We start from the raw sequence: 22,498 nt of genomic DNA, 5'->3' as shown, positions 1-22,498 counted from the left end.
GCACTGCTCTGGTCAGACCAACATCCAGTTGCCTGGGGACCCTGGTTCACTCCAGCACAGGCCCTTGCCTGGAGAGAGCCCGGCCCCTGCCCTGCCTGCTTCCCTGGGTAAGGCTGCCAGGTGAGTCTGGGCCAGAGGGAGGGCGTCCCCCTGCGGAAGCTGGAAGGGGCTCTGCCTGCCTGTTTTCCTCCCCTCCCCCAGGCCTTCCTCCACCGTGACTCTCTGGTTAACTCATGGTGTGGGTGGCACATGGCTGGCTTAGGCGAGTCCTTACAGAACCCATTACTGTACGCACCTAGTCCTCATCCTCTCGGGCTCTCCGGCTGTGCTGTCTCCAAGGCCCAGCGTCCCCCACGTCTCCACAGGTGTTTGGAGAGTGAACACCCGGTACCCCCTCCCCTGCTCATCCCCTCGACCTCTAGGACACGCCCAGCTCCACAATGGCAGCAGAGACCCTCAACTTTGGGCCTGAGTGGTGAGTCAAGTGTGCTTTGGGTGGCGTAGAGAAGCCGGGAAGGACGGGGCTGCTCAGATATCTGTCCCTCTCCTTCTCGTGCCCTTTCTGCAGGCTGAGGGCCCTTTCTAGTGGTGGCAGTGTGGCCTCCCCACCCCCATCCCCCGCCATGCCCAAATACAAGCTGGCCGACTATCGCTACGGGCGAGAGGAGATGCTGGCCCTCTATGTCAAGGAGAGCAAGGTAGGGGTGGGCGGGTGTGGGGTGTGGCCCAGTTGCCCGCTTGGCCTTGGCCGGTGGAGAGGGCCCCGGAGCATGTGATACCTCCTGTCCCGGTTGACAGGTCCCCGATGAGCTGCAAGACAAGGAGTTTGCTGCGGTGCTGCAGGAGGAGCCGCTGCAGCCCCTGGCGCTGGAGCCTCTGACTGAGGAGGAGCAGGTGGGGCCCTGCCAGCGGGTGCCGCGTCTCCACCGTGGAGGGGGCTGGAGTTGGGAAGGCAGGTGGTGGAGTTGCGGTTGTGGATGGGGTGGGAGCGGTCAGGTGCCTGGGTCCTCACTCCCACCCCTGGCTCCCTCCTCAGAGAAACTTCTCCCTGTCAGTGAACAGTGTGGCTGTGCTGAGGCTGATGGGGAAAGGGGCTGGTCCCCCGCTAGGTGGCGCCTCCCGTGGCAGGGGCAGCACGCGGAGCCGAGGTAGAGGGGCTGATGGCGTGTTCTTGGGCGGGTAGCGGTGGGATTCGCGGTCTTGAGGACTTGGAGGGGTGAGCCGGCAGGTTTCCCACGCGCACCTCATTCCTTCTCCAGGCCGCGGCCGCGGTGACAGTTGCTTTTACCAAAGAAGCATTGAAGAAGGCGATGGGGCCTTTGGCCGAAACCCCCGGGAGATCCAGCGTAGCCAGAGTTGGGATGACAGGTGCAGGCTGGGAGAAGGTGGCACAGAGGCAGAGCGGAGAGGGGCCCCGGGGTAGGGCCCAGGGTCTCACGGAGGGAGGCTTGGGTCTTGTCATCAGAGGGCACCAGGAGACCCACCAGATCAGCCCTAGTCAGAGAGCTCTCTCTGTGCCCTCTGACCCCCTATGACCCTGCCCTTTTCCTTCCGATTCTCTGGGCACGCCCTTGGGCTTCCTTCCAAGCCCCCCCCGTCCCCCATCCCCCTGCCCCCCCGCCCCCTCCCGCACCTCTCGGGGCAGAATGAACAAGGTGAGCAGAGATCCTGCAGGTTGGGGGCGGAACTGTCCTCTGACCCACACCTGTCCCTCCCACAGAAGCGAGAGGCGGTTTGAGAAGTCGGCCAGGAGGGATGGAGGTATGGAGAGTGGCGAGGGTGGTGGCCAGGCCCTGAGTTCGTTAAGAGGTGGGGGAGGACTGAAATGGGTGGCCCCGGTTGGGGGATGTTTCCTGGGGGAGGTGGTAGGGGCAGGAGGGCCCGGAGCTGGGCTCCTCTTTCCCAGCAAGGTGTATAGTAAGAGTCTTGCAGGGACCGTGGCCGCCGCCCGCTGACTGTGTCTTCCCCTGCTCCCAAGCGCGATCCGGGTTTGATGAGGGAGGGGCTGGCCCGAGGAAGGAGCATGCCCGCTCAGATAGCGAGAACTGGCGTTCTCTCCGGGAGGAACAAGAGGAAGAGGAGGAGGGCAGCTGGAGACTTGGGGCAGGACCCCGGCGAGATGGCGACCGCTGGCGCTCTGCCAGCCCTGGTGAGATGGGGGCCAGGTGGGCGCCGTGGGGGGCGGCGGGCGGCGAGAACTTCCTGTGAGGGTGGGCACCTACGGCCAGGCAGAGGGAGCAGAGAGTTCTGGAGCGGGGCGGGTGGGAATGCAGTCCCGGAAGTGCCGGTTGTTCCGGGCCGGGGGTCCCAGTGGGCGGCAGAAGAGTGGGGACTCTGGCTTGACTGGGATACCGATTCTCCTTCTCCGACTTTTCCTGCCCAGATGGCGGCCCCCGCTCTGCTGGCTGGCGGGAACATGGGGACCGGCGTCGGAAGTTTGAATTTGATTTGCGAGGGGATCGAGGAGGGTGTGGTGAAGAGGAGGGGAGGGGTGGGGGGGGCGGCTCTCACCTCCGGAGGTGCCGAGGGCCTGACAGCTTTGATGACGACAAGGATGGGCTCCCGGAGTGGTGTCTGGACGATGAGGATGAAGAAATGGGCACCTTCGATGCCTCCGGGGCCTTCTTGCCTGTCAAGGTATCTGCGAGGCGGCGAGGGGGAGACTTTTCTTAGAGGTTGGTGGGAACCTGCCCTGAGGGGGTCTTCTCAGTCCACCCTTTTTTCCTCTGCCGTTCACCTCCCTGTCATATCCCCTAACCTGTGCAGAAGGGCCCCAAGGAGCCCATTCCTGAGGAGCAGGAGCTTGACTTCCAGGGTCTGGAGGAAGAGGAGGAAGAGCCTTCCGAAGGGCTGGACGAGGAGGGGCCTGAGGCGGGTAAGCCTGCGCGGTAGGGCAAGGAGGACGCCTGCGGCCTCGAGCGAGCAGGGTCCGCGGGCAACACAGAGGGAGGCCGGTGCCGACACAGTGTGGGGAGGAGCCTGCAAACAGCAGGGCTGTGTCCAGAAGGCCAAGGGTCAGATAAAAATCAAAGCAGAATCAAAATGACCTTCGACAGTCCCTCGAATCTGTCGAACACGGTATTAAACCAGTGGTATTGTGTGTACAGCCCCGGACGGTGATACGGATGCGTGTCCATTACCGCAGGGGCAAGAGAGGAAGTGTGCAAAGTGGGGTTTGTGGTGTCAGTTCACCGAACCTTAGTTGTGTTGACCAAAGATACGTGGGTGGACTCAATACCCAGAGGCCCTTCTGACCACAAATGGAAGGTTTGTGCTAAATCATTTTTAAGGCCTTCCGGCTCTTTGGTTTTGAATTCTGGTAATTACCCTTCCCTTTCAGGTGGGAAAGAACTGACCCCACTGCCTCCTCAGGAGGAGAAGTCCAGCTCCCCATCCCCACTGCCCAGCTTGGGCCCACTCTGGGGAGGCAACGGGGAAGGCGATGATGCTCTGGAGAAAGACCTGCCGGCAGCTGAAGGTAGCCAGAGGGCAGGGCCGCCCTTTCCCCGGATCCTGGGGCTGGTGGGGAAGATGCTCCCCTTCCCTGTGGGAAGGAGGTGCAAGGAGTGTTTGTGGGGGGGCCAGAGTTAGCGCCGACATTTCTGGAATAAGGGTGGTAGAAGGAGGACTGTCTCGCTCCCTTCTCTGGACTCAGCCATTCCACCTTCTCTTCTTTGCTCCTTCTAGGAGATGATATGAGGGCAGTGCACCTGAGTCCTGGGGTGGGTTCACCCCCTGGCCCACCTGGAGATCTGGAAGATGATGAAGGCTTGAAGCACCTGCAGCAGGTGTGAGGGGGCCTGAGAAGGCTCTGGGGATCCTCCCCTCTTGGGGGGACAGAGAGTCTTTATTCCGTCTGTCGTTGCCCCGGTTCCAGGCTTTTCCCCATTGGTCCCGCTGTGTTAGGACCTGCTCTCTTGACCCAACCCCACCTTAGCCCCAGCCCCGTCCGATGTTGCTGGGCTTGGCCGGTTAAGGCTTCCCCTCTCTCCCTGGGTTCCCAGGAGGCGGAGAAGCTCGTGGCCTCCCTGCAGGACAGCTCCCTGGAGGAGGAGCAGTTCACAGCCGCCATCCAGGCCCAGGGCCTGCGCCACTCTGCCGCTGCCACCGCCCTCCCCCTCAGCCATGGCGCGGCCCGGAAGTGGTTCTACAAGGACCCGCAGGGGGAGATCCAAGGTGCCCGTGGGAAGCAGGGCATGCAGGAGGGGCGCCGGGGGCGTGGGGACAGCTCCGTTCTCATCAAGGGCTCCTCTGGGGCACCTTTCTGACCACAGCCCCCTTTCCCTTGGCCCAGGCCCCTTCACGACACAGGAGATGGCGGAGTGGTTCCAGGCGGGCTATTTCTCCATGGCCCTACTTGTGAAGCGGGGCTGTGATGAGGGCTTCCAGCCGTTGGGTGAGGTGATCAAGATGTGGGGTCGTGTGCCCTTTGCCCCTGGGCCCTCGCCACCCCCACTGCTGGTGAGCATACCCCCTTTGCAGAGAGCAGGGACGGGAGGTGGGAGCCCGGCGGGTGGCAGCGGGTGCTGCAGAGCACGCCAAGGTCAGAGCCGCCGGAACTCTCTGGCCCTCACTCAGGGAAACATGGACCAGGAGCGGCTGAAGAAGCAGCAGGAGCTGGCGGCAGCCGCCTTGTACCAGCAGCTGCAGCACCAGCAGTTTCTGCAGCTGGTCGGCAGGTATGGGGGGCCCAGCAGGGCTTGTCAGTAGGGCTGCACTGGCCCTGTGGCCGGCCCACCTCATGCCCGTCCGCTTCTCGGCAGCCGCCAGCTCCCACAGTGTGCGCTCCGGGAAAAGGCGGCTCTGGGGGACCTGCCGCCGCCGCCGCCGCAGCAGCTCACCGCGTTCCTGCAGCAGCTCCAAGCTCTCAAGCCCCCCAGGTGTGTGGGATGCTCCATCCTCGCTCTGTGTTCCCGTGGCCGCGCGCACAGCCCTCGGGGGGTGGGGGCGTGGGGTGCAGGCTGGAGATGGCTTCAGGGTGCTGAGTGTCAGTGCTTTGCTCCCCAGGGGTGGGGACCAGAACTTGCTCCCGACGATGAACCGGTCCCTGTCAGCGCCAGACTCGGGCCCCCTCTGGGACATACATACCTCAGCCTCATCACAGTCAGGTGTGTGGCCAGCCACTGCCGCCCGCCCGGCCCATCCTGAGCCCTGAAGTCCCCTCCCTATCCCCGACGGCCGCGGGTGGGTGGGTACCGTGGGTACCCTGAGGCCTGAGCTCCCTCCTGCAGCTTGTCTTTGCTCCCTGCAGGCGGTGAGGCCAGTCTTTGGGACATACCAATTAACTCTTCGACTCAGGGTCCAATTCTAGAACAACTCCAGCTGCAGCATAAAGTGAGTGGGCGTCTGGGGCTGGAGTCCTCGGGCATCGGGGGCCGGGCCCCGGCAGGGAAGGCCTGACGTCAGTTCTGATGTCGACCGCTGCAGTTCCAGGAGCGCAGAGAAGTGGAGCTCAGGGCGAAGCGGGAGGAGGAGGAGCGCAAGCGCCGAGAGGAGAAGCGCCGCCAGCAGCAGCAGGAGGAGCAGAAGCGGCGGCAGGAAGAAGAGGAGCTGTTTCGGCGCAAGCAGGTGGGGGCCCGGCCGAGCGCGCGTCCTGCCCGGGCCGGGCGGGGGTGCCCGCCGGCCCTCACCGCGTCTCTGCCTCAGGTGCGGCAGCAGGAGCTCCTGCTGAAGCTGCTCCAGCAGCAGCAGGCGGTGGCTGCCGTCCCTGTGCCTCCTGCGCCCAGTTCCCCGCCCCCCCTGTGGGCCGGCCTGGCCAAGCAGGGCCTGTCGATGAAGACGCTGCTGGAGCTGCAGCTGGAGGGCGAGCGGCAGATGCATAAGCAGCCCCCGCCTCGGGAGCCTTCGCGGGCCCAGGCTCCCAACCACCGCGTGGTGAGCAGGCTGGGCCTGGCCCCTGCTGCCTGGCACCTTGGGGCCCTCGGGAACCCCTTCCGGTCAGCTCCCGGGGTGACCCGGGGTGGGGGGCACACTGGTCCCCATGTGACCCTGGAGGCGCTCTCTTCTGTGAGGCCCTCACCTCACCTCACCCACCCCCCGTGCCACCTGAACGAACCTCCCACTCAGCGTTGAGTGTGTGTGTTCAGGCCTGGGCCACCCTGACTTACTGCCCTCTGTAGCAGCTCGGGGGCCTGGGCGCCACCCCCCTGAACCAGTGGGTGTCTGAGGCTGGGCCGCTGTGGGGCGGGCCCGACAAGAGTGGGGGCAGCAGCGGCCTGGGGCTCTGGGAGGACACCCTCAAGAGCAGCGGGAGCCTGGCCCGCAGCCTGGGCCTGAAGAACAGCCGCAGCAGCCCCTCTCTCAGGTGGGCGCCGGGGCCTGCGGGGGTGGGCGTGGGAGGGTGCGGGACTCGAGCTCATCAGGTGGGTGCCGGGGCCTGCGGGGGTGGGTGTGGGAGGGTGCGGGACTCGAGCTCATCAGGTGGGTGCCGGGGCCTGCGGGGGTGGGTGTGGGAGGGTGCGGGGCTCCTGAGCTTCACCTCCATCCCGCTCAGTGACTCGTACAGCCACCTGTCGGGTCGGCCTGTGCGCAAAAAGACGGAAGAGGAAGAGAAGCTGCTGAAGCTGCTCCAGGGCATCCCCCGGCCCCAGGATGGCTTCACCCAGTGGTGTGAGCAGATGCTGCACACATTGAGCACCACGGGCAGCCTGGACGGTACAGGCGGCTCTCCCCGGGAGGCCGGGCTGGGGGTACCAGACCCGCATCAGGTGGGCTCTGACAGCCCCATCCTGCCCCGCAGTGCCCATGGCTGTAGCGATCCTCAAGGAGGTGGAATCCCCCTACGACGTCCATGACTATATCCGTTCCTGCCTGGGGGACACGCTGGAAGCCAAAGAATTTGCCAAACAGTTCCTGGAGCGGAGGGCCAAGCAGAAGGCCAGCCAGCAGCGGCAGCAGCAGCAGGTGAGGTCTCACAGAGCCCTGGCCAGAGGCAGTGAGGGCGCCCAGCGCTCCCCTGACCGCCCCCCCCCCCCGCCCTCTGCTGCTTGGCAGGAGGCTTGGCTGAGCAGTGGCTCCCTGCAGACAGCCTTTCAGACCAACCACAGCACCAAACTCGGCTCTGGGGAGGGCAGCAAGGCCAAGAGGCGGGCACTGATGCTGCACTCGGACCCCAGCATCTTGGGTGAGCTTGGAGTGGGGAGGCGGCTCCTTGCTCAGCACTGGGCAGGAGCCTGGGTGGGTGAGCTCAAACCCAGCTTCCCCTGGCTTCAGGGTACTCCCTGCATGGACCTTCTGGTGAGATCGAGAGCGTGGATGACTACTGACCAGCCCGTCCCACCAGCACCCTGGGCTATAGGCCAGGGGCAGCAGCAACGGCTTGGACCCCTGGGTCCCCAGCCTGCAGGCTCCCCGCGAGGAGCATAGGAGGAAGCAGGGGCGGGGTCCCCAGCACTTGTTACAAACCACACGATGCACCTTAACTCACCCACCACGAGGCACTTTACAGATTGGGGGGAAGGGTTTTTTTGTTTTGTTTTTGTTTTTAATTTTAAACAACATTGAAGAAAACATTAGAGACAAAAAAAAATTGTTGAGGAGACTCTTAAGCACTCCTTTTCCCTTTTGGGGATAGGGGGAGCAACAATGGAAGATCCACAGAGGTTTTTGTTTCTTTTTTTTTTTTTTTTTTTCTTTTTTTTTAAGAAAAAAGAAAAACAAACAAAAAAAATGGTTAGGAGACTGAAAGAAAAAACACACTGTTATTTTGGGGCAGTGGGGACACGGGCCCCACGGACCTGTCCTGCCTGGCCCCCGAGGCTGCACTTACCCTCCCTGCCCCACACGGTGGGCCACTGGGGTAACTGGAAGCTGGGGTGCCAGCAGTTTGCACAGCGAGGCCCCCTCAGCCCCGCCGGCCGGACCCGCTGTGAACGGCTCCCTTGTTGCTGTGACTGTGGCAGAGGTGTCTGAGGTGGGGGCCAAAGTAGCCCCTTGGCTTTGCTGCTTCTGGGGAAAGTTGCACAAATGGGCCAGGCCGCCTCAGCGCCCCAGGCTGCCACCCTGCGCCGGCTGACAGGGTGGATGGGAGAGGGCCGGCAGTGCCAACCTCATCTGGCTGTCAGGCCGGCAGAACTTCCACTCTGGCCCTGGTGAGGGGCTTCCCCCTCCGCTGCCATTCGGGGGGCCGGCCTGGGTGTGAAGCTGGAAGTTCCAGCTCCCTGCCTTGCCACATGAATGTATTCTCTGGGCCACGAGCCCCTGCTGCGCCTGCTGCCTCAACCCGAGAGAGGTGGGGGCGGAGCAGTTCCTCCAGGAGCTGGAGAGAGAGGCGCCACTTCGTGACTGTTGTTCCTCCTGTGAAGGGGGCAGGCGAGGGGCCGAGGAGGCCACGGGAGTGGGCCGCTTGGGGCTTCTGGTTGCAGTGCGGGGCTGTTAGAAGGGAGCCCCCCACCTGCAGCCAGCTGTGTGGGACGTGGACCACCCAGCTCGGCCCTGACCCCTCCATTGACCAAATGGGAGAGGAGCAGGCGGCCTCTCCCCCCCTGCTCCCCTCATGTTTTTAAATGTTGGGTAGGGTGGGGTGTCAAGGATGGGAGTGTCTCTCTCTCCTGGGTCGGGGGTAGGCTGCCCTTCACCAACTTATTCCCAATCACCTACCTGGGTTTGTCTCCATTTGGGTTGTTTTTTTTTCGTTTTTTTTTTTTTAAGTTTGTTGTATCTTTTGGATTTCTCATTTAACTTCTCCCGTGGACCTCATTGCTCAGAGCGCAGTATTAGGGCAAGATTCTGCCACTGCCTCCCCTCCATGAATGTATTTATCCTTCCTGCCCTGGGGAAATGGGGAGTGGCCCCAGTTTTCTTTCCCCATCTATCCCCAGAGAGATGATTTTTTTAACTTTTTTTTTTTTTTTTTTTTTTTTGCACCAAAGTGGCAACTGGGTCAGTGTTGGGGGATAAAGCTGGCCTCGGGGGTGGAGGGACCCCCTCCACCTGCTTCTCCCTGGTTTCAACAGTGTTAGCGTCCGTGAAAAGACAATATTCTCTCTAAAGCAATAAGGGGGTGATGGGCCAGGGGGAAATGTCTTGCTGCTGCTGGCCCCCCAGCTCCCCCTTTCCTCGAGCCAGTATTTGGTGGCATTAGAGGTGTTGGGGGAGTACTGTTGTGACTGAATGTAACTGCCCCCACCCCTGCCGCAGCCAATGCAGGGGGAGGGGGGATGACACTCTTCCCCGGCTCTTCCTTCCCCTCCCCCCCCAGCTAAAGAGACTTTGAATTTAGGGGGCCCTTGAGCCTGGAGAGGCCTTAACCCTGTGAGGAAGTGTAGGGGGAGCCCTCTCCCACCCCCATCCCCTTCTGAGAGTGGTCAATGTTTACAAGCCCCTGAGCCCCCCAGCCCAGGGACTCAGGCCCCTTGCTGTCCTTTCCCAGCCCGTCTTCCTGGGCCCCGGCTGCTCCCCCGCCCTTCCTGGGATTAGGGTGGGTGCAGGGGTCATTCTGTATCCTTGTCTGCCTTGTACCCACCATCTCCCCAACCTGTGTGACTCCCTTCTCGTCTACCTGCCTCTGTAAATACTCCGCTTCCCCCCAATAAAACTTGGTGTGTGTTCTCCCCTCCTGCGTCTGAGTTGTTTCTTGGGGTAAGGGGATGTTGGGAACGAGAGGCACAGCTCGAAAGAGCTGGGAAACTGAAAGAGCCACAGGCAAGGGGTGGCTGTGGTCGGCCAGCCTAACCAGGCCAGACTAGAAATGGGAGGGCTGTGTGTGTGTGGAACACCTGTGACCTGCGGGCCAGAGAAGGTCCTCCCACCCGTGACTCTGCTTCCGGCTGAGGAGGAGTGGTAGTCCCCACCCCACTACTTGGAGCCCCACGTCCCCCCAGCCGGTCTGCCGCTGGGGACAGATACCTAGAGCGAGGAAGACACAAGCAAGGGTAGAGACCAGGTACAGAGTTGGAATTGGTTCCTTTATGGAAAAACTGAAAATATAATAAAAATTAAAATAAAACCAGTTTTAAAAAAGCCAGCCCCTGGAGTTTCCACCTCCTGCCTCTGGCCCTCCAGAGGGATGAGGCCCTGACCCCAGGGCAGCAAAAGGATGAGGGCTTTCTGCCCCTCCTCTTCCCCCATTCTATTCCCATCTTAAATCTCCACAGTGGGGGCCCCGGGAGGAACCAAACCTGGGTAGGGGAGCAGGGACCCGAGGCCCCGTGGCCCGAGGAGGGAGGCTCGGTGTGCACCCAGCCCCAGAGCTCCCGACCTGTAGTGTGGGCATGGGCAGGGCCCCTCCTAGCCTGGGCCCAGCTGGGGTCGGGGCTGTTAGTTCCAGATCTTGAGGAAGGAGTCCCAGGAGCCTGTGGCCACAGCCATGCCATCGTCAGTGACCCCAAGGCAGCTCACTCGGTTGTCGTGGCCTGCGAGGACACCTGGGACGGAGCGGGACGTCAGAACTCCAGCCTCGTTTCCCTGTCCCCGCCCACCCCCTGCTCAGCTCCCAGCTCTCACCTGCACGGTCGCCCTTCATGGCATCCCAGATGTTGCAATTGAAGTCGTCGTAGCCAGCGAGCAACAGCCTGCCGCTGCGCGAGAAGGCAACAGAGGTGATGCCGCAGATGATGTTGTCGTGGGAATACATGAGGAGCTCCTGGTCGGCCCGCAGGTCAAAGAGGCGGCACGTGGCGTCGTCAGAGCCCGTGGTGAAGGCATAGCCGTTGGGGAAGAACTGCAGGACACAAGACCAGGGTGGGATGAGGGTGCAGGGCAGGGCCTGGAGCCTGGCAAAGATGGGCCAGCCCAGCTCGCCCCAGAACTTACAGCCACGGCATTGATGTCGGATTCGTGGCCGATGAAGGTCTGTCGGCACATCGAATCCCGCACGTCCCACAGCTTGATGGAGGCATCACAGGCCCCTGACACAAAGGTGCGGCCATCGGGGGCCAGTGACAGGGACATCACATCCCCACTGTGTCCAGCAAAACCCACCGTCTGCTGGCCCGTCTCAATGTCCCACAGGGCACTGGAGGGGTGACAGGAAGAAGGAATGAATCAGAGACGGGTGCAGGACAGACTCCCTCTCCCTTACCCCTCCACCCTGTGAGCCCGGGCCCAGTGAAGCCTCCACACAAGGGGCACCGGGAGCCACTGGGTGACAGAAGCCTGCTCCTGTCCCAGGTGAGAAGGGGTCCCCCACTTCCCCCTCCTTCCTGCCACCGGAGCAAAAGGCTGAGTGTTCAGAACAAGGGTTCTGCCGGTGCTTGCGCAGGGTGGGGACTACCGCCTGAGCACTGAGGCGGTGCTCCCTCCCCCGGCAGGAAGTGTAGGTGAGTCCCGACTGCCTAGCCCTGGCAGGGCCTCACCAGGTGGTGTCCCCAGAGCTGGTGATGATTTGGTTGTCATCCAGGAAGCGGCAGCATGACAGGTACCCTGGGGAAAGGGGCTGGTCAGCCGGGTCTTTAAGGGAGGGCAGCACAGCCCCTCACCCCGCAACAGTGCCTGTGGCTTGCCAGGCGCCTCTCACCAGTGTGGCCAGGCAGCTCCCGGCTGACCCTGACATTGCCCTCACGGGTCTTGAGGCTGTAGATGGAGCAGATGTTGTCCAATCCCCCACAGGCCACAAAGTTTCCTGAGGGCGCGTAGGCACAGGTCATGACCCAGGAGGAGCGCAGCGGGATGGCATGGACCTATGGACGAGGGGCAGTGCCCAGGGTCAGAGCCAGCCAGGGCCTGCAGCCCAGCCCCATCCAGCCTCAGGTGCCACCTCTACCTTGTTGGTGGTGTAGCTGTCCCAGATGATGAGCTTCCCGTCCTGGGAGGCACTGACCAGCAGCCTGTCGGAGAGTGGATGGAGACGCAGAGGGGTCAGGGTGGGAAGCCCCCTCTGGAGGCAGGACACCCTTCCCCCTCTCCCATCTGGTGGGAGACAACTCCCGGCAGCAGCTGAGAAGTTCCTGTCGGTATGGCCCTGTTTCCCATCCCCTGGGGATGTCTGGGAGTCATGGGCTTCCCAAACAGACTTGGCAACACGGGCATCCTGTTTCTGGCACCCGAAGTGCAAGGTTACCCCTGCCCACCCTGCCTGCCATAAACTCAGCCCAAGGCAAACACGACAGCTCAGCACACAGCCCCAGCCGCACCCACCTTGAGTCCGTCCCCCAGTGCATGGCGTAGATTTTTGCCAGGTGCCCACGGAGGGTCCTCCGTGTCCTCATTTGGATTCTCCCCACTGGGTCCAGCCCAGCTGTGATCTGGAGGTGGAGGCAGAATGGGCTCAGGAAGGCTCAGGCGGCAGGGCCCTCTGAGAAGTATGCTTCCAACCCGTGCTCCTTCCCTAAACCCAAGTCCAGCCCTGGATTCATCTCACCTGGGTCAGTGTTGAATCCCCACATGCTTTTCGGGCATCCTATAAGAGACGGCAAAGCCATTCATAGAGAGGCACGAAGATAAGACAAGGAGGAGAGGAAAGAGAACAGGAAACAGGGGAATGGAGAGGATGAGACAGGAGTATATTAGGGTACCCCACCACCACCCACCCACAAACCCCTCCCCTGGCCCGGTGCACACAAGCCACCGGGCCCTGCCCGCTCAGCCGCCGCAGCCCGGCAGCTAGGCCCTCACCCGGATCTGGTTCCGGAGCTGCTCAGCCTCCTGTCTCAGTTGCTCCAGCTCACTCATGGCGCCGGGCCCGTGGGGCGGGGTTGGGGGCGGCTGGGGGCCGCGGGACGGGGGCTGGGGGAGGCAGCTCCTCGCCGCTGGCCCGAGGCCTGGGGGATGCAGGGCTGACGTCAGGCCCAAGGCCGCCGGGGAAGAAGGGGGAAAGGCGGGGTTGACGCGCGGCCCGGAAGGGGTAAGTACAGGTCGGAAGGGGAGGGGGCGCCAGCGGTGGCCGCGGTCCCCCGGACAGAGCACGGGCCTCTGGCACGGGAGAGACGTAGCCGGGGAACAGCTGACTTCCCCAATCTTCCTCCCGCCCCCCGGAAACGGAGCGGGAAGCTCAAGAGGAAGCGCAGGGGAAACTCCTCCCTCGGACAGCAGCCCGGGCGGGACACCCGCGGCAGGAACTGGGGTGCGGGAAGGGGCGGGGAGAGTCCCTTCGAAAACAGACCGGGCGTCCTCCCCGGCCCGCAGAGACACCGCCCTCCCTAGCACCTAATTTTATAAGAGACGGTGCCTCTTTAAATTCCCCCCCATACACCGCACACCCTCCACACACACATCCCTAGCTTCGACTGGGGGTGGGGGAGACCAGAGGGGAAAGCTGGGCTGTTCGTGGGGTTGCCTAGGCAACCGTCACCCGGACTGAGAGCACCTCATTGGTGAAGTGCCCCCACCCTAGCCCGGTTGCCGAGGCAACCGCATCCACGGCTGAGACCTGTAGGGTGGATGACCCCACCCCCGGCCCCATCGCCCCCGCCCGACCCAGCCTCCCGCCCCTCTCCAGAACCAGCCAGGGTGGCTGTTTACAGGATTTGGGAAAAGCCGATTGGGCACTAATAGGTTCGGGACGGCTCACCCCGGATTATCCCTGGGCCGGCTGCGCCCCATTAGCCGCCCGCGGCGGGTGGAGGCGAGGGTGGCGAGGTAGCCAGCCCCAAGCCGCTGCTCCCTCCAGCGGCTAGGCCGCCCGCTCCGGCGCGCCCGCAGAAAGCCCGTGGGAGCCGCTCTCGAGTAATTAGGACTCCAAAGAGAGGTCCCGGGCCCAGAGGCGCGGAGCTGCTCTCTCCCAGGCGCCGGCGGGCGGGCGAGCGGGCGGCCCCAGGCGGCCCGGCTCCCCAAGGAGCCCAGCCCGCGGGCTCCGCGCCGGGGCCCCAGGGGCCTGGCTGGCTCCGCTCCAGGGCCCGGAGTCCTGCCCCCCCTCCCCTTTAGACACCTGTGTGATCTGGCCATGCACACTGCACTCTGCCCACCCAGGCGTCCCCCATCCTGCTCCCACTTCCCCCGTACCCTGGGCGTTCCTCTTCCCCACTGACATTTCCCCTCTGTTCAGCTTTTCTACACCCGCGCCCGAAGACGCCCCTCCAAAAAAGGGAGGGGGCAAAGCCCCCCACCCCACTTCCCCAGCTCCGGACAAAGCCCCTTCCTTCCAGCTGCCGGCAGCCCAGGCGGGGCGGCAACGCCAGACGCCCGGGGCAGAAGGAAGCAGGCCGGGAGGAAGCCGCTGGGGGCGGGGGCGACGCTCCCAGACCTCAATCCCCATCACTCGCCAGGGCCCCCTAGGCGGGCCCGGGTTCTGGGCATACAGCAGCCGGGGGTACCACGGAGAAATGGGGGTGCAACCACCTCCGCAGGTCTAGTGGGGAGAAGGGGAAGGGACAAGGGAGGGTCCCCGGATCTGGCAGCTGGAAGGCGCGGGCCGGTGCCGCGCTGCGAAGCGCAGTGGGCCTGGTCCTCCGGCCCCCACGACCTCCATTTTGCCCAAATGAAAGCTAGGCGGGGGGTGGGGGCCGCCTGGGAGCTAAGCGTCGGGTTAGGACTACTAAGGGGAATAGGGTGCCGAGGTGTCCGGTCTAGGGTAATGTGGCCAGAAAACACGGGCAGACCCCAAATCGAGGTGGAGACGAGGAGAAGGGTAGCCTCGCGGCCCTGCCTGCCTCTGAGGATTCTGGAGTTTTGCAAGGCGAATGCCGGCGGGGGTGCGAAATGGGAGGACACGAGGGGTGCTACCCAGGGGCAGGCAAGGGGGTGGTAGAGGTGGGGAAAGGGGGCGGGGCGGGGCCTAGAGGAAGCCCCGAATTTAGACCCCCAACTTCTCAGGGAACAAGAGGTAGGTGGGGCTGGCCTGGGATCTGGGGTCAGGCAAAATAACCCCGATGGTGCAGCGAGAGCGTGCGTTATTGGAGGCGAGGGTCCCCCGGTTTCCCTTCCGGGTTTGGGAGCGACGGGGCCAGAAAAAGGGAGGGGAGGTCTGGAGAGTTACGTCCGCTCCCGAGAGGCCAGACCGGGGAGACAGAAGCGAGGTTCCCCGCTGGGAATTTGGGGCTTAGAGGGGAAATGAGGACTCCTTTTATCAGCGGAGGTACCTGTGGCGGTGGGACTCTGCGAAGGGTCGCTAGAGGAGCGCGGGAGGTCCTGTCTTCCTCCGCGGCGGAGGCGGCAGCGGCGGCGACGCGGATGGATTTCCTCAGTCACCGCAACTCACCGTCCAGCTCTGCTCTCCCTAGAGCGGAGGGATCCCGCCCGCCAGTGACGCGGCCGTCGCCGCCGCGCCCAGGGCCCGGCTGGGCGAGACCAACTACTTAGTGGGGGGAGCCCGGAAGGGAAAATACCACCTAAGGGGCAAATATTGGCCCTGTCACATCAAAGATATTACTCCACACTATTTCCACGCAAAACGGACCAAAACAGATGCTTTGCCTCCCCAAAAGGCGCAAGACATCTCCCCCGGGACTGGCAGAGATGGTACCGGCATAGGGGAGGGTGAAACCGCTGGGTGATCACGTGACCTACCCTCCCGGATTGGGCGGCTCCAGACTGGGAAGGGGAGTTCGACGCCCCACTTCTCGCCCTGCCTCCGCCCCCTGCATGTGAGGCCACGCCCCTACTTAGGGGGCGGAGTTGGAGAGATCCTGACCCACGCAGGGCTAGCCCGCAGGCCTCAGCGCTGTAGAGGAAAGGGCAGCGATGCCGAAGGTACCCGAGCAGGAAGGAGTGGGGGCAGCTTCTGCCCCTGGGAACTCAGGTGTGCTGTGAGAAAAGTCCTGCCCAGGCAGTGTCCCCACGTTGCTCAGTGGGCTTTTGTAGAACTCTTTACAGGGCTGCATGACACCGTAATAACAACTCATATTTATTGATTTCCATACTTATTTAGCGCTCACGACAATATTATGAAGTTAAGTACTGGCATTGTTACCATTTTATAGTAGTGGAAACAGATTCCTAGGGCTGCAGAGTTAAGATATGAACCAGGGCAGCTTCGTCGACTTCACTGTGTGCAGTGCTAGCCTCTTGATGAACCCCTGGACCATCCCTGTAAAGGGATGAGAATGTAAGTATAAGCCTCAGTTTCCACATTTATGGAATGAGACTGTTGATAGCTAACTGCCCTGCAAGTCACCTTGGATTGTTATGAGATCCCCACAGATTGTGAAAATGTTTTGGTAAGTTCAAGTCAATGAATAGCCTTCGCGTCCTCATGAAATTTAAAAGTAAAAGTATCAAAACAGACACTTTTCATGTAACCTCTGTTGAAGGCATTACAAATAGTTTTCAAAGCACCAATTTTTTTGGGGGGGTGCAGATCTTAGTTCCCCAACCAGGGATTAAACCCGGGCCCCAGCAGTGAAAGCACTGAGTGCTAAGCCACTGGACGGCCAGGGAATTCCCGTCAAAGCACCAATTTTTTTTTTTTTCAAAACACCAATTTTTAAAGAAAATAAGAAAAAAAGTCATTCTTACTTAAGCACAAATTCCATGTATGTGCACTCACCAATTCAGTGATATATTAGCAGTAGATAAGAGATGTCAATTAGAATTTGGAAAGGACCTTATATTTACTTCAGTTTCAATCTCCAGATGGGTGAAGTGACTTCCCTAAAGTCATTTAGTAAACTAGCAGCCGATGACTAGAACCCAATTTTGTTAATCTCTATAGGGCATCTGACACTGCTTCCTCTCACTTGGGTTCTGTGCTAATATGCTTCCTTGTTTTAACCCAATCAGCAAATATTTATTGAGTCCCAAAGATGTATCAGGCACCGTCTTAGGCCCTGGTGATACAACCTCGAATTTGTGCACCCTCCTCTGCCTGCAGGGAGCTTACAATCTACAGAGGAGACAGATGGTAGACAACCATGGAAATAACTATTAGTACTGGAGGCTTGGAAGTGCCATTTACTGAGAGCAGAGCAGCTGGAAGGGGATATATTTGGGGAAGAAGATCAAGAGTTTTAAGTTGGGACGTGTTAGGCTTGAGGTGCCTAGGAGAGGTGCAAGGCAGAATGCTCAGTAGTGGCTGTCGAAGCAGGTCTGGGGCTCAGCAGGAGTCTGGGTTGGAATAGAGCCTTGAGAATGAGTGGCATTTTAGAGCAGATGAAATCATAAAGAGGTTCAGGGAAAAGACAAGATGGCCCAAGACCAAGCCCTGAGGAACTCCAACATTTAAAGGTCAGGCAGAGGAGAACAGGCTGCCAAAGGAGAAGCCAGAGAGCTAAGAAGAAAATCAGGAGAACGTGGAATTCTGGAACCCAACAGAATTTTTGGAAAATTCTGTTCCAAAAAAGGAATGGTAAACTGTGCTGAATGCTGCAGAGAGGTGAAACAAAGCTGGACTGGGAAGAGGGCATAGGATTGACTACCGTGGAGGCTGCTGCTGGCTTGGTCTGGAGCATCTGCAATGGATGCTTTGCTAGCAGCAGGCTGAGGACAAGTGAGAAATGAGGCGGTGGAGACAACCAAGGTGGCCAAGGCTTTGGGAATCTTGGCTGCAAGGGGGTATAGAAAGGTGGGGCGGCAATGGGAGGAGAATGTGGAGTCAAGAAATATGTGTTTTGATGGGAGCTCCTGGAGCTTGTTTAGATAATAATGAGAAGGGCTTCCCTGGTGGCACAGTGGTTAAAAATCTGCCTGCCAATGCCGGGGACACGGGTTCAAGCCCTGGTCCGGGAAGATCCCACATGCCGTGGAGCAACTAAACCCGTGTGCCACAACTACTGAGCCTGTGCTCTAGAGCCCACAAGCCACAACTGCTGAGCCCGTGCGCCTAGAGCCCGTGCTCCGCAACAAGAGAAGCCACTGCAGTGAGAAGCCCGCGCACCGCAACTAAGAGTAGCCCCCACTCGCCACAATTAGAGAAAGCCCGCGTGCAGCAACAAAGACCCAACGCAGCCAAAAATAATAAGTAAATTTATTTTAAAAAAACCTTGTTTATAAAAATAATAATAATGAAAAGGATAATAATGAGAAGGACAGAAAGGAGAGAGGTGAAGATAGAGACAGGTAGGGGATGACCAGAGGATGACCAATCTCTCTGAGAAGACAGAAGCCCTGGAGCACATGTGGAAAACCTGGCCCTGGTGGGTCATGGGACACTTCCTCCTCCCTCTGACTGTTCTTTCTCAGGCTTCTCCTCAGCCTTCTCCTCCTCTTCAGGACACTCTGTAAACGTTGATTTTCTCAGGATCCCAGCTTCAGCCTCCTCTTCTCACTCTCCATGTTATTCACTGGTGACTCCAGGCACTACTGGGACTTTCATTACCCCTTAATTGCTCATCACTCTCAGATCTCTGTCTCCACATGCAGACTTGGTGTCTGTCCAACTGCAGACTGAACGTCTCCACCTGCATGTTCATGGACAGTGGTGCACTGGAGTCAGCTCGTGCTAGCTTGGACCAGCTCACAAGAGGCCATTGTATACCTCTCTTCCCAACTCCTTATTCGATGATGTCATGTTGGTAGTAGTAACTTGTAATCGTTGTGGTGAGAGTATTTACACCATGGAAGTCAGCAAATGCTTCAGATCGAAATTCCCCTTTCCCGAAGAGTTGATTGTTAAAACAGTGACTGCACATCACTGTTTACAGGTGTCTCACATTCAACATATTCAAAACTAAAGTAATCCGCTTCCACCCCACCCCATCCTACCCAACCCTACTTCTCCTCTGAATCTCTTGGCCCAGTTAACAGCACCACCATCTGCCCAGGAGCTTCTCACCCCCTCATTCCCCATATCCAAAAGATGGTCAATTAGTTAGGCTATAGTCCAAGCTGCTAGAACAAAGAGTCCCCAAAATTCAGTGGCTTAAGTGACAACCCCAGAATAGATCCCCCAGGACTGTGGGGCATCTCAGCCATCCTCAACCTGTGGCTTCCATCTCTGTGTCCAACGTGGCCCAGGCATTTCCCACTATTGTATCTGAATCCATCTCTTGGGAAGGGGGGTGGCATGGAAGCATGAGTTCTTTCCTGTTTAAGGACACCACTAACTTCTATTCAGAAGTTGGCCGGATGCAAGGAAGGCTGGGAAATGTAGTCTGTAGCCATATACCCAGTTAAAACATTGTTCATAAACAAAGAAGGGGGACTTCCCTGGTGGCACAGTGGTTAAGAATCTGCTGCCATTGCAGGGGACGTAGGTTCAGTCCCTGGTCTGGGAAGATCCCACATGCCGCGGAGCAACTAAGCCTGTGTGCTGCAACTACAGAGCCTGTGCTATAGAGCCTGCGATCCACAACTACTGAAGCCTACGCGCCTAGGGCCCGTGCTCCACAGTAAGAGAAGCCACTGCAATGAGAAGTCCGCGCACCTCAATGAAGAGTAGCCTCCGCTCACCACAACTAGAGAAAGCCCGCGCGCAGCAACAAAGACCCAACGCAGCCAAAAATAACTAAAATAAATAAACTTATTTAGAAAAAAAAGAAAGGAGGGAGATGACTATTGATGTAAGGCTAGCAGTCTACCTCATCAGTGAATACATCTTGTCAGTGCTACCTCTCCAATATTACTTAAATCTATCTGTTCTACTGTACGCCAGCTGCTATTACCTCGGTTCTTGCCTATTTCCTGGCCTTTCAGGATAGTCCCTCTCTAATCAACCTACCAAATAGCTTCCAGGAGGTATCTTTCTAAAATGCAAGTTGGATCATATCACTTTGCTGTTCAAAACCATGCAGTAGTTCCCCACTGACTCCATGACAAGGGCCAAGCTTCTTTGCAAGACAGAGAGGCTGGGTCTTTTCCCCTCTATTAAGAATGCCTTCCACCCCCCATTCCAATTCTACTTCCTGTCAGCTGGGAAATTTTTCATTTTCTCAGTCTTAGTTTAAATATTGCTTCCCTAACTACGTCACTGTTTGTGCCCCACTGCAGTGCTGGCTCCGTGCCTATTGCAGTCTTTACTGGACTTTCTTTCTGGGCACTTGCCACCTGCACTAGGGGCTCCCTGGGAAGCCAGGGCACTTGGCTTGTCTGGAAGAGGTCTCGGTGAGAGCTCACCAAGCAATGAATAGACACAAACAAGATGCCAAATCCTATCCAAGGTGTGGGGTCTGGGGGTCATGGTCCTACCACCTTCAATGTCATTACCAGGTGCTCAGGTTTGGCTAGCGTGAGACCCTCCAGATGACTTTATTGAGCTAATTGTTTAATCATCCATCTTCTAAAATAGACATTAAATTCAGTGAGAGTCACATCAAGTTATATGAGCCATTTTATTCCCAGTGCCTATCAGGCACCTGGAGAACATCTATGAGATGAATAGAAGTACGGCAACATTTTCCCCAGGACCAATACTCTTCACATGCCACAGTTCACATCTCAGCTGTCCCTTACCAGCTGAGTGAACTTGGGCCAGTCATTTACCTCTCCATGCTTCTGTTTCCCTTGCAAAATGGAGATGATGATCGGGTCATTATGAGGACTAAATTACTTAATATTTGTAAAGCATTTATACAGTGCCTGGCACATAGCAGATGCTTTGTGTTTGCTAAGTAAAAACAGGGTTCAGGCATAAACGAGTCAGTCTTTTTTTTTTTTTTTTTGTGGTACGCGGGCCTCTCACTGTTGTGGCCTCTCCCATTGCGGAGCACAGACTCCGGACGCGCAGGCTCAGCGGCCATGGCTCACGGGCCCAGCCGCTCCGCCACGTGTGGGATCTTCCTGGACCGGGGCACGAAGCCGTGTCCCCTGCATCAGCAGTCAGACTCTCAACCACTGTGCCACCAGGGAAGCCTAATGAGTCAGTCTTTGACTATTTTTCTAGTTTCATCTTCCCCTGACGCTGGTCTCTGCCACCAGCTCATCTCCAACTCTCCTATTTCCACATATGGACCTTTGCTCACACTGTTCTCTGGGTGGAGGACCTTCCCCACCTTGTTCACCGGTGACCCCTATTTATCCTTCACAATTCAAACTTCACTTTTAGAAGCCTCCCTGGACTCTCAGAGACAGGTAGCCCCTCCCTCCTCTGGGCCTCCATTTCACCCCACTTTCATGCATGTCTGAGCTCCCCACTGCACCAAGACTCCTTGAGAGCGGGGATATGTCTTATGTACCTTAGTATTCCCATACTTTGTACAATGCCTGGCACACCGTAGGCATAAAAGATGTTTGTTGAATCAATGAATGGATGAATGAAATATATTAATAAACTTTACCTTAACCACTTCCATCATGCAATAGCATATCATGTCAGATCCTATGACAAATGGAAATTGGCCACAGTTGTCTGGGCGGTAAATCAAGTCTAGTCGGTAGTTCGCTGACTTTAGCTTTTCTACCAACCATGAGAGGAAAAATCATTTTACCAGATAGACTACAGATTTCTATGAATAAATGGATAATAATTTTAAAGCCTCAAAAATGCCCTAGGGATTTTCTTAAGACCCGGTGTTTGCTGAATAGCCCTGTGTGCCCAGCTCTTAGCCAGGAACTTGATTCTTGAGTCCTCACCACCACCTGTCCTACGAATGGGGACAGTGAAGCTTGCAGAGGGACATAGAGGTGTTATGAAACAAGGTCATCTGTCAACTGGCTGATGAGAGATGTGAGTTCTAGTCCTGGCTCTGCCCCAGTGGGCTGTGTGACCCAAGACAGGGCCCTGCCTCTATCTGGGGAAATCCCTATAAAATCTAGGAGTTGTATCCAGGATCAGTAAGGTTTCCCCTGACTGGGGTAGTTTCTGAATCTGAGATCCTGACTGGGATGGGGGAGGGGATAGTGGGAATTGACAAGGTGAATTTACAAGGGAAGTGAAGCAACATTACTCAATGTCAACAAAAAGGAGAGGTGCAGACCATGAATAGAATCATTTTCCCCTCCAGTGTTCTCCTTTAATTCTCACCTCAGCATTTTGAAAGATGAAGAAATGAGGCGCTGAGAGGTTAAGGGGCTGTTCCAATTCATCCAGGCCTCAATTTATAGAGGACAACGGCTGACCTAGGCTCACGCTGGGATATTTCTGTTTCCCAACTCCTGAATCAGCTCACCCCTCCCACTGAAGCCTCCAGTCTGGGGAGCCAGGCCTGGGCTCAGAACCACCCCTGGGCATGTGAAATGCCACTGTCGCCAGTGGGTAACGGATGAGCCAGCTCAAACTATCTGTCCTTTGGCTAAGGAAGGGTGGAGTCCCTTACAGAATGAGTATCTGATGAGCTGAGAACCTTCAGGGGCATTCGGCCGGCCATCACACAGAACACTCTTCCAATGCTATCTCTGGTCTTATTGCCCCCCACCCCTAAACAAGTAGGTGGGAGTGCCCCCAACACATGCACATATGCATATGCACACGAATGCTGACACACTCACATACATACAGGCACATATGCTCACATAAGAGTCTCTCAGCTGAGCCAGGCTGTCAGAGCCACTCCTTCACCTTCTCTTTCAAAACTGCTGTGGAGATGGCCTCATGCCAGGAGCCAAGAAGGACCTAGGAGCCTATGAGGGGAAAATCTACTTGCTTGATAAATAACTCCTGAGAAGAACAGATGAAAAGAGAGGGAGAGGGAAAGGAAACTAAAGCTGGTTTAGCTGAGCGCCATGTGTGAACGTGTGTACATGTGCATAAACGTGTGTATGTATAAGGCCCAGGCACCAGAGGACCAGCGAGGAAAAGAGGGACCATCAGAAA

The 22,498-nt window shown here is 58.4% G+C and overlaps 2 protein-coding genes across 2 annotated transcripts; one reads left to right on the top strand and one right to left on the bottom strand.

The window, feature by feature from the left end:
* The first annotated feature begins 440 nt into the window (after positions 1-440).
* On the top strand, positions 441-9,554 carry GIGYF1 (GRB10 interacting GYF protein 1). Its single transcript, XM_065891884.1, has 24 exons — positions 441-475; positions 569-698; positions 799-894; positions 1,037-1,148; positions 1,260-1,368; positions 1,721-1,761; positions 1,979-2,149; positions 2,384-2,637; positions 2,767-2,875; positions 3,341-3,478; positions 3,691-3,788; positions 4,005-4,176; positions 4,295-4,461; positions 4,579-4,679; positions 4,764-4,880; positions 5,008-5,108; positions 5,252-5,334; positions 5,428-5,568; positions 5,647-5,874; positions 6,120-6,304; positions 6,494-6,654; positions 6,740-6,903; positions 6,994-7,123; positions 7,213-9,554. Exons 1-24 carry the CDS (start codon positions 441-443, stop codon positions 7,263-7,265), a joined length of 3,096 nt encoding a protein of 1,031 aa, XP_065747956.1. The 3' UTR covers positions 7,266-9,554.
* Positions 9,555-9,884: 330 nt separating this feature from the next.
* On the bottom strand, positions 9,885-15,119 carry GNB2 (G protein subunit beta 2). The gene is made up of 10 exons (XM_065891980.1): positions 14,955-15,119; positions 12,553-12,698; positions 12,299-12,337; positions 12,076-12,182; positions 11,702-11,765; positions 11,456-11,618; positions 11,295-11,361; positions 10,753-10,954; positions 10,444-10,660; positions 9,885-10,364 (listed from the first exon to the last, which is right to left on the bottom strand). Exons 2-10 carry the CDS (start codon positions 12,607-12,609, stop codon positions 10,258-10,260), a joined length of 1,023 nt encoding a protein of 340 aa, XP_065748052.1. The 5' UTR covers positions 12,610-12,698; positions 14,955-15,119; the 3' UTR covers positions 9,885-10,257.
* Between the last annotated feature and the right edge of the window lie 7,379 nt (positions 15,120-22,498).

Source organism: Phocoena phocoena, chromosome 15, assembly GCF_963924675.1.
Source record: "Phocoena phocoena chromosome 15, mPhoPho1.1, whole genome shotgun sequence".
Lineage (NCBI taxonomy): Eukaryota > Metazoa > Chordata > Mammalia > Artiodactyla > Phocoenidae > Phocoena > Phocoena phocoena.
The sequence above is the reverse complement of the archived record's forward strand: the minus strand, read 5'-3'. Positions and strand labels throughout refer to the sequence as shown.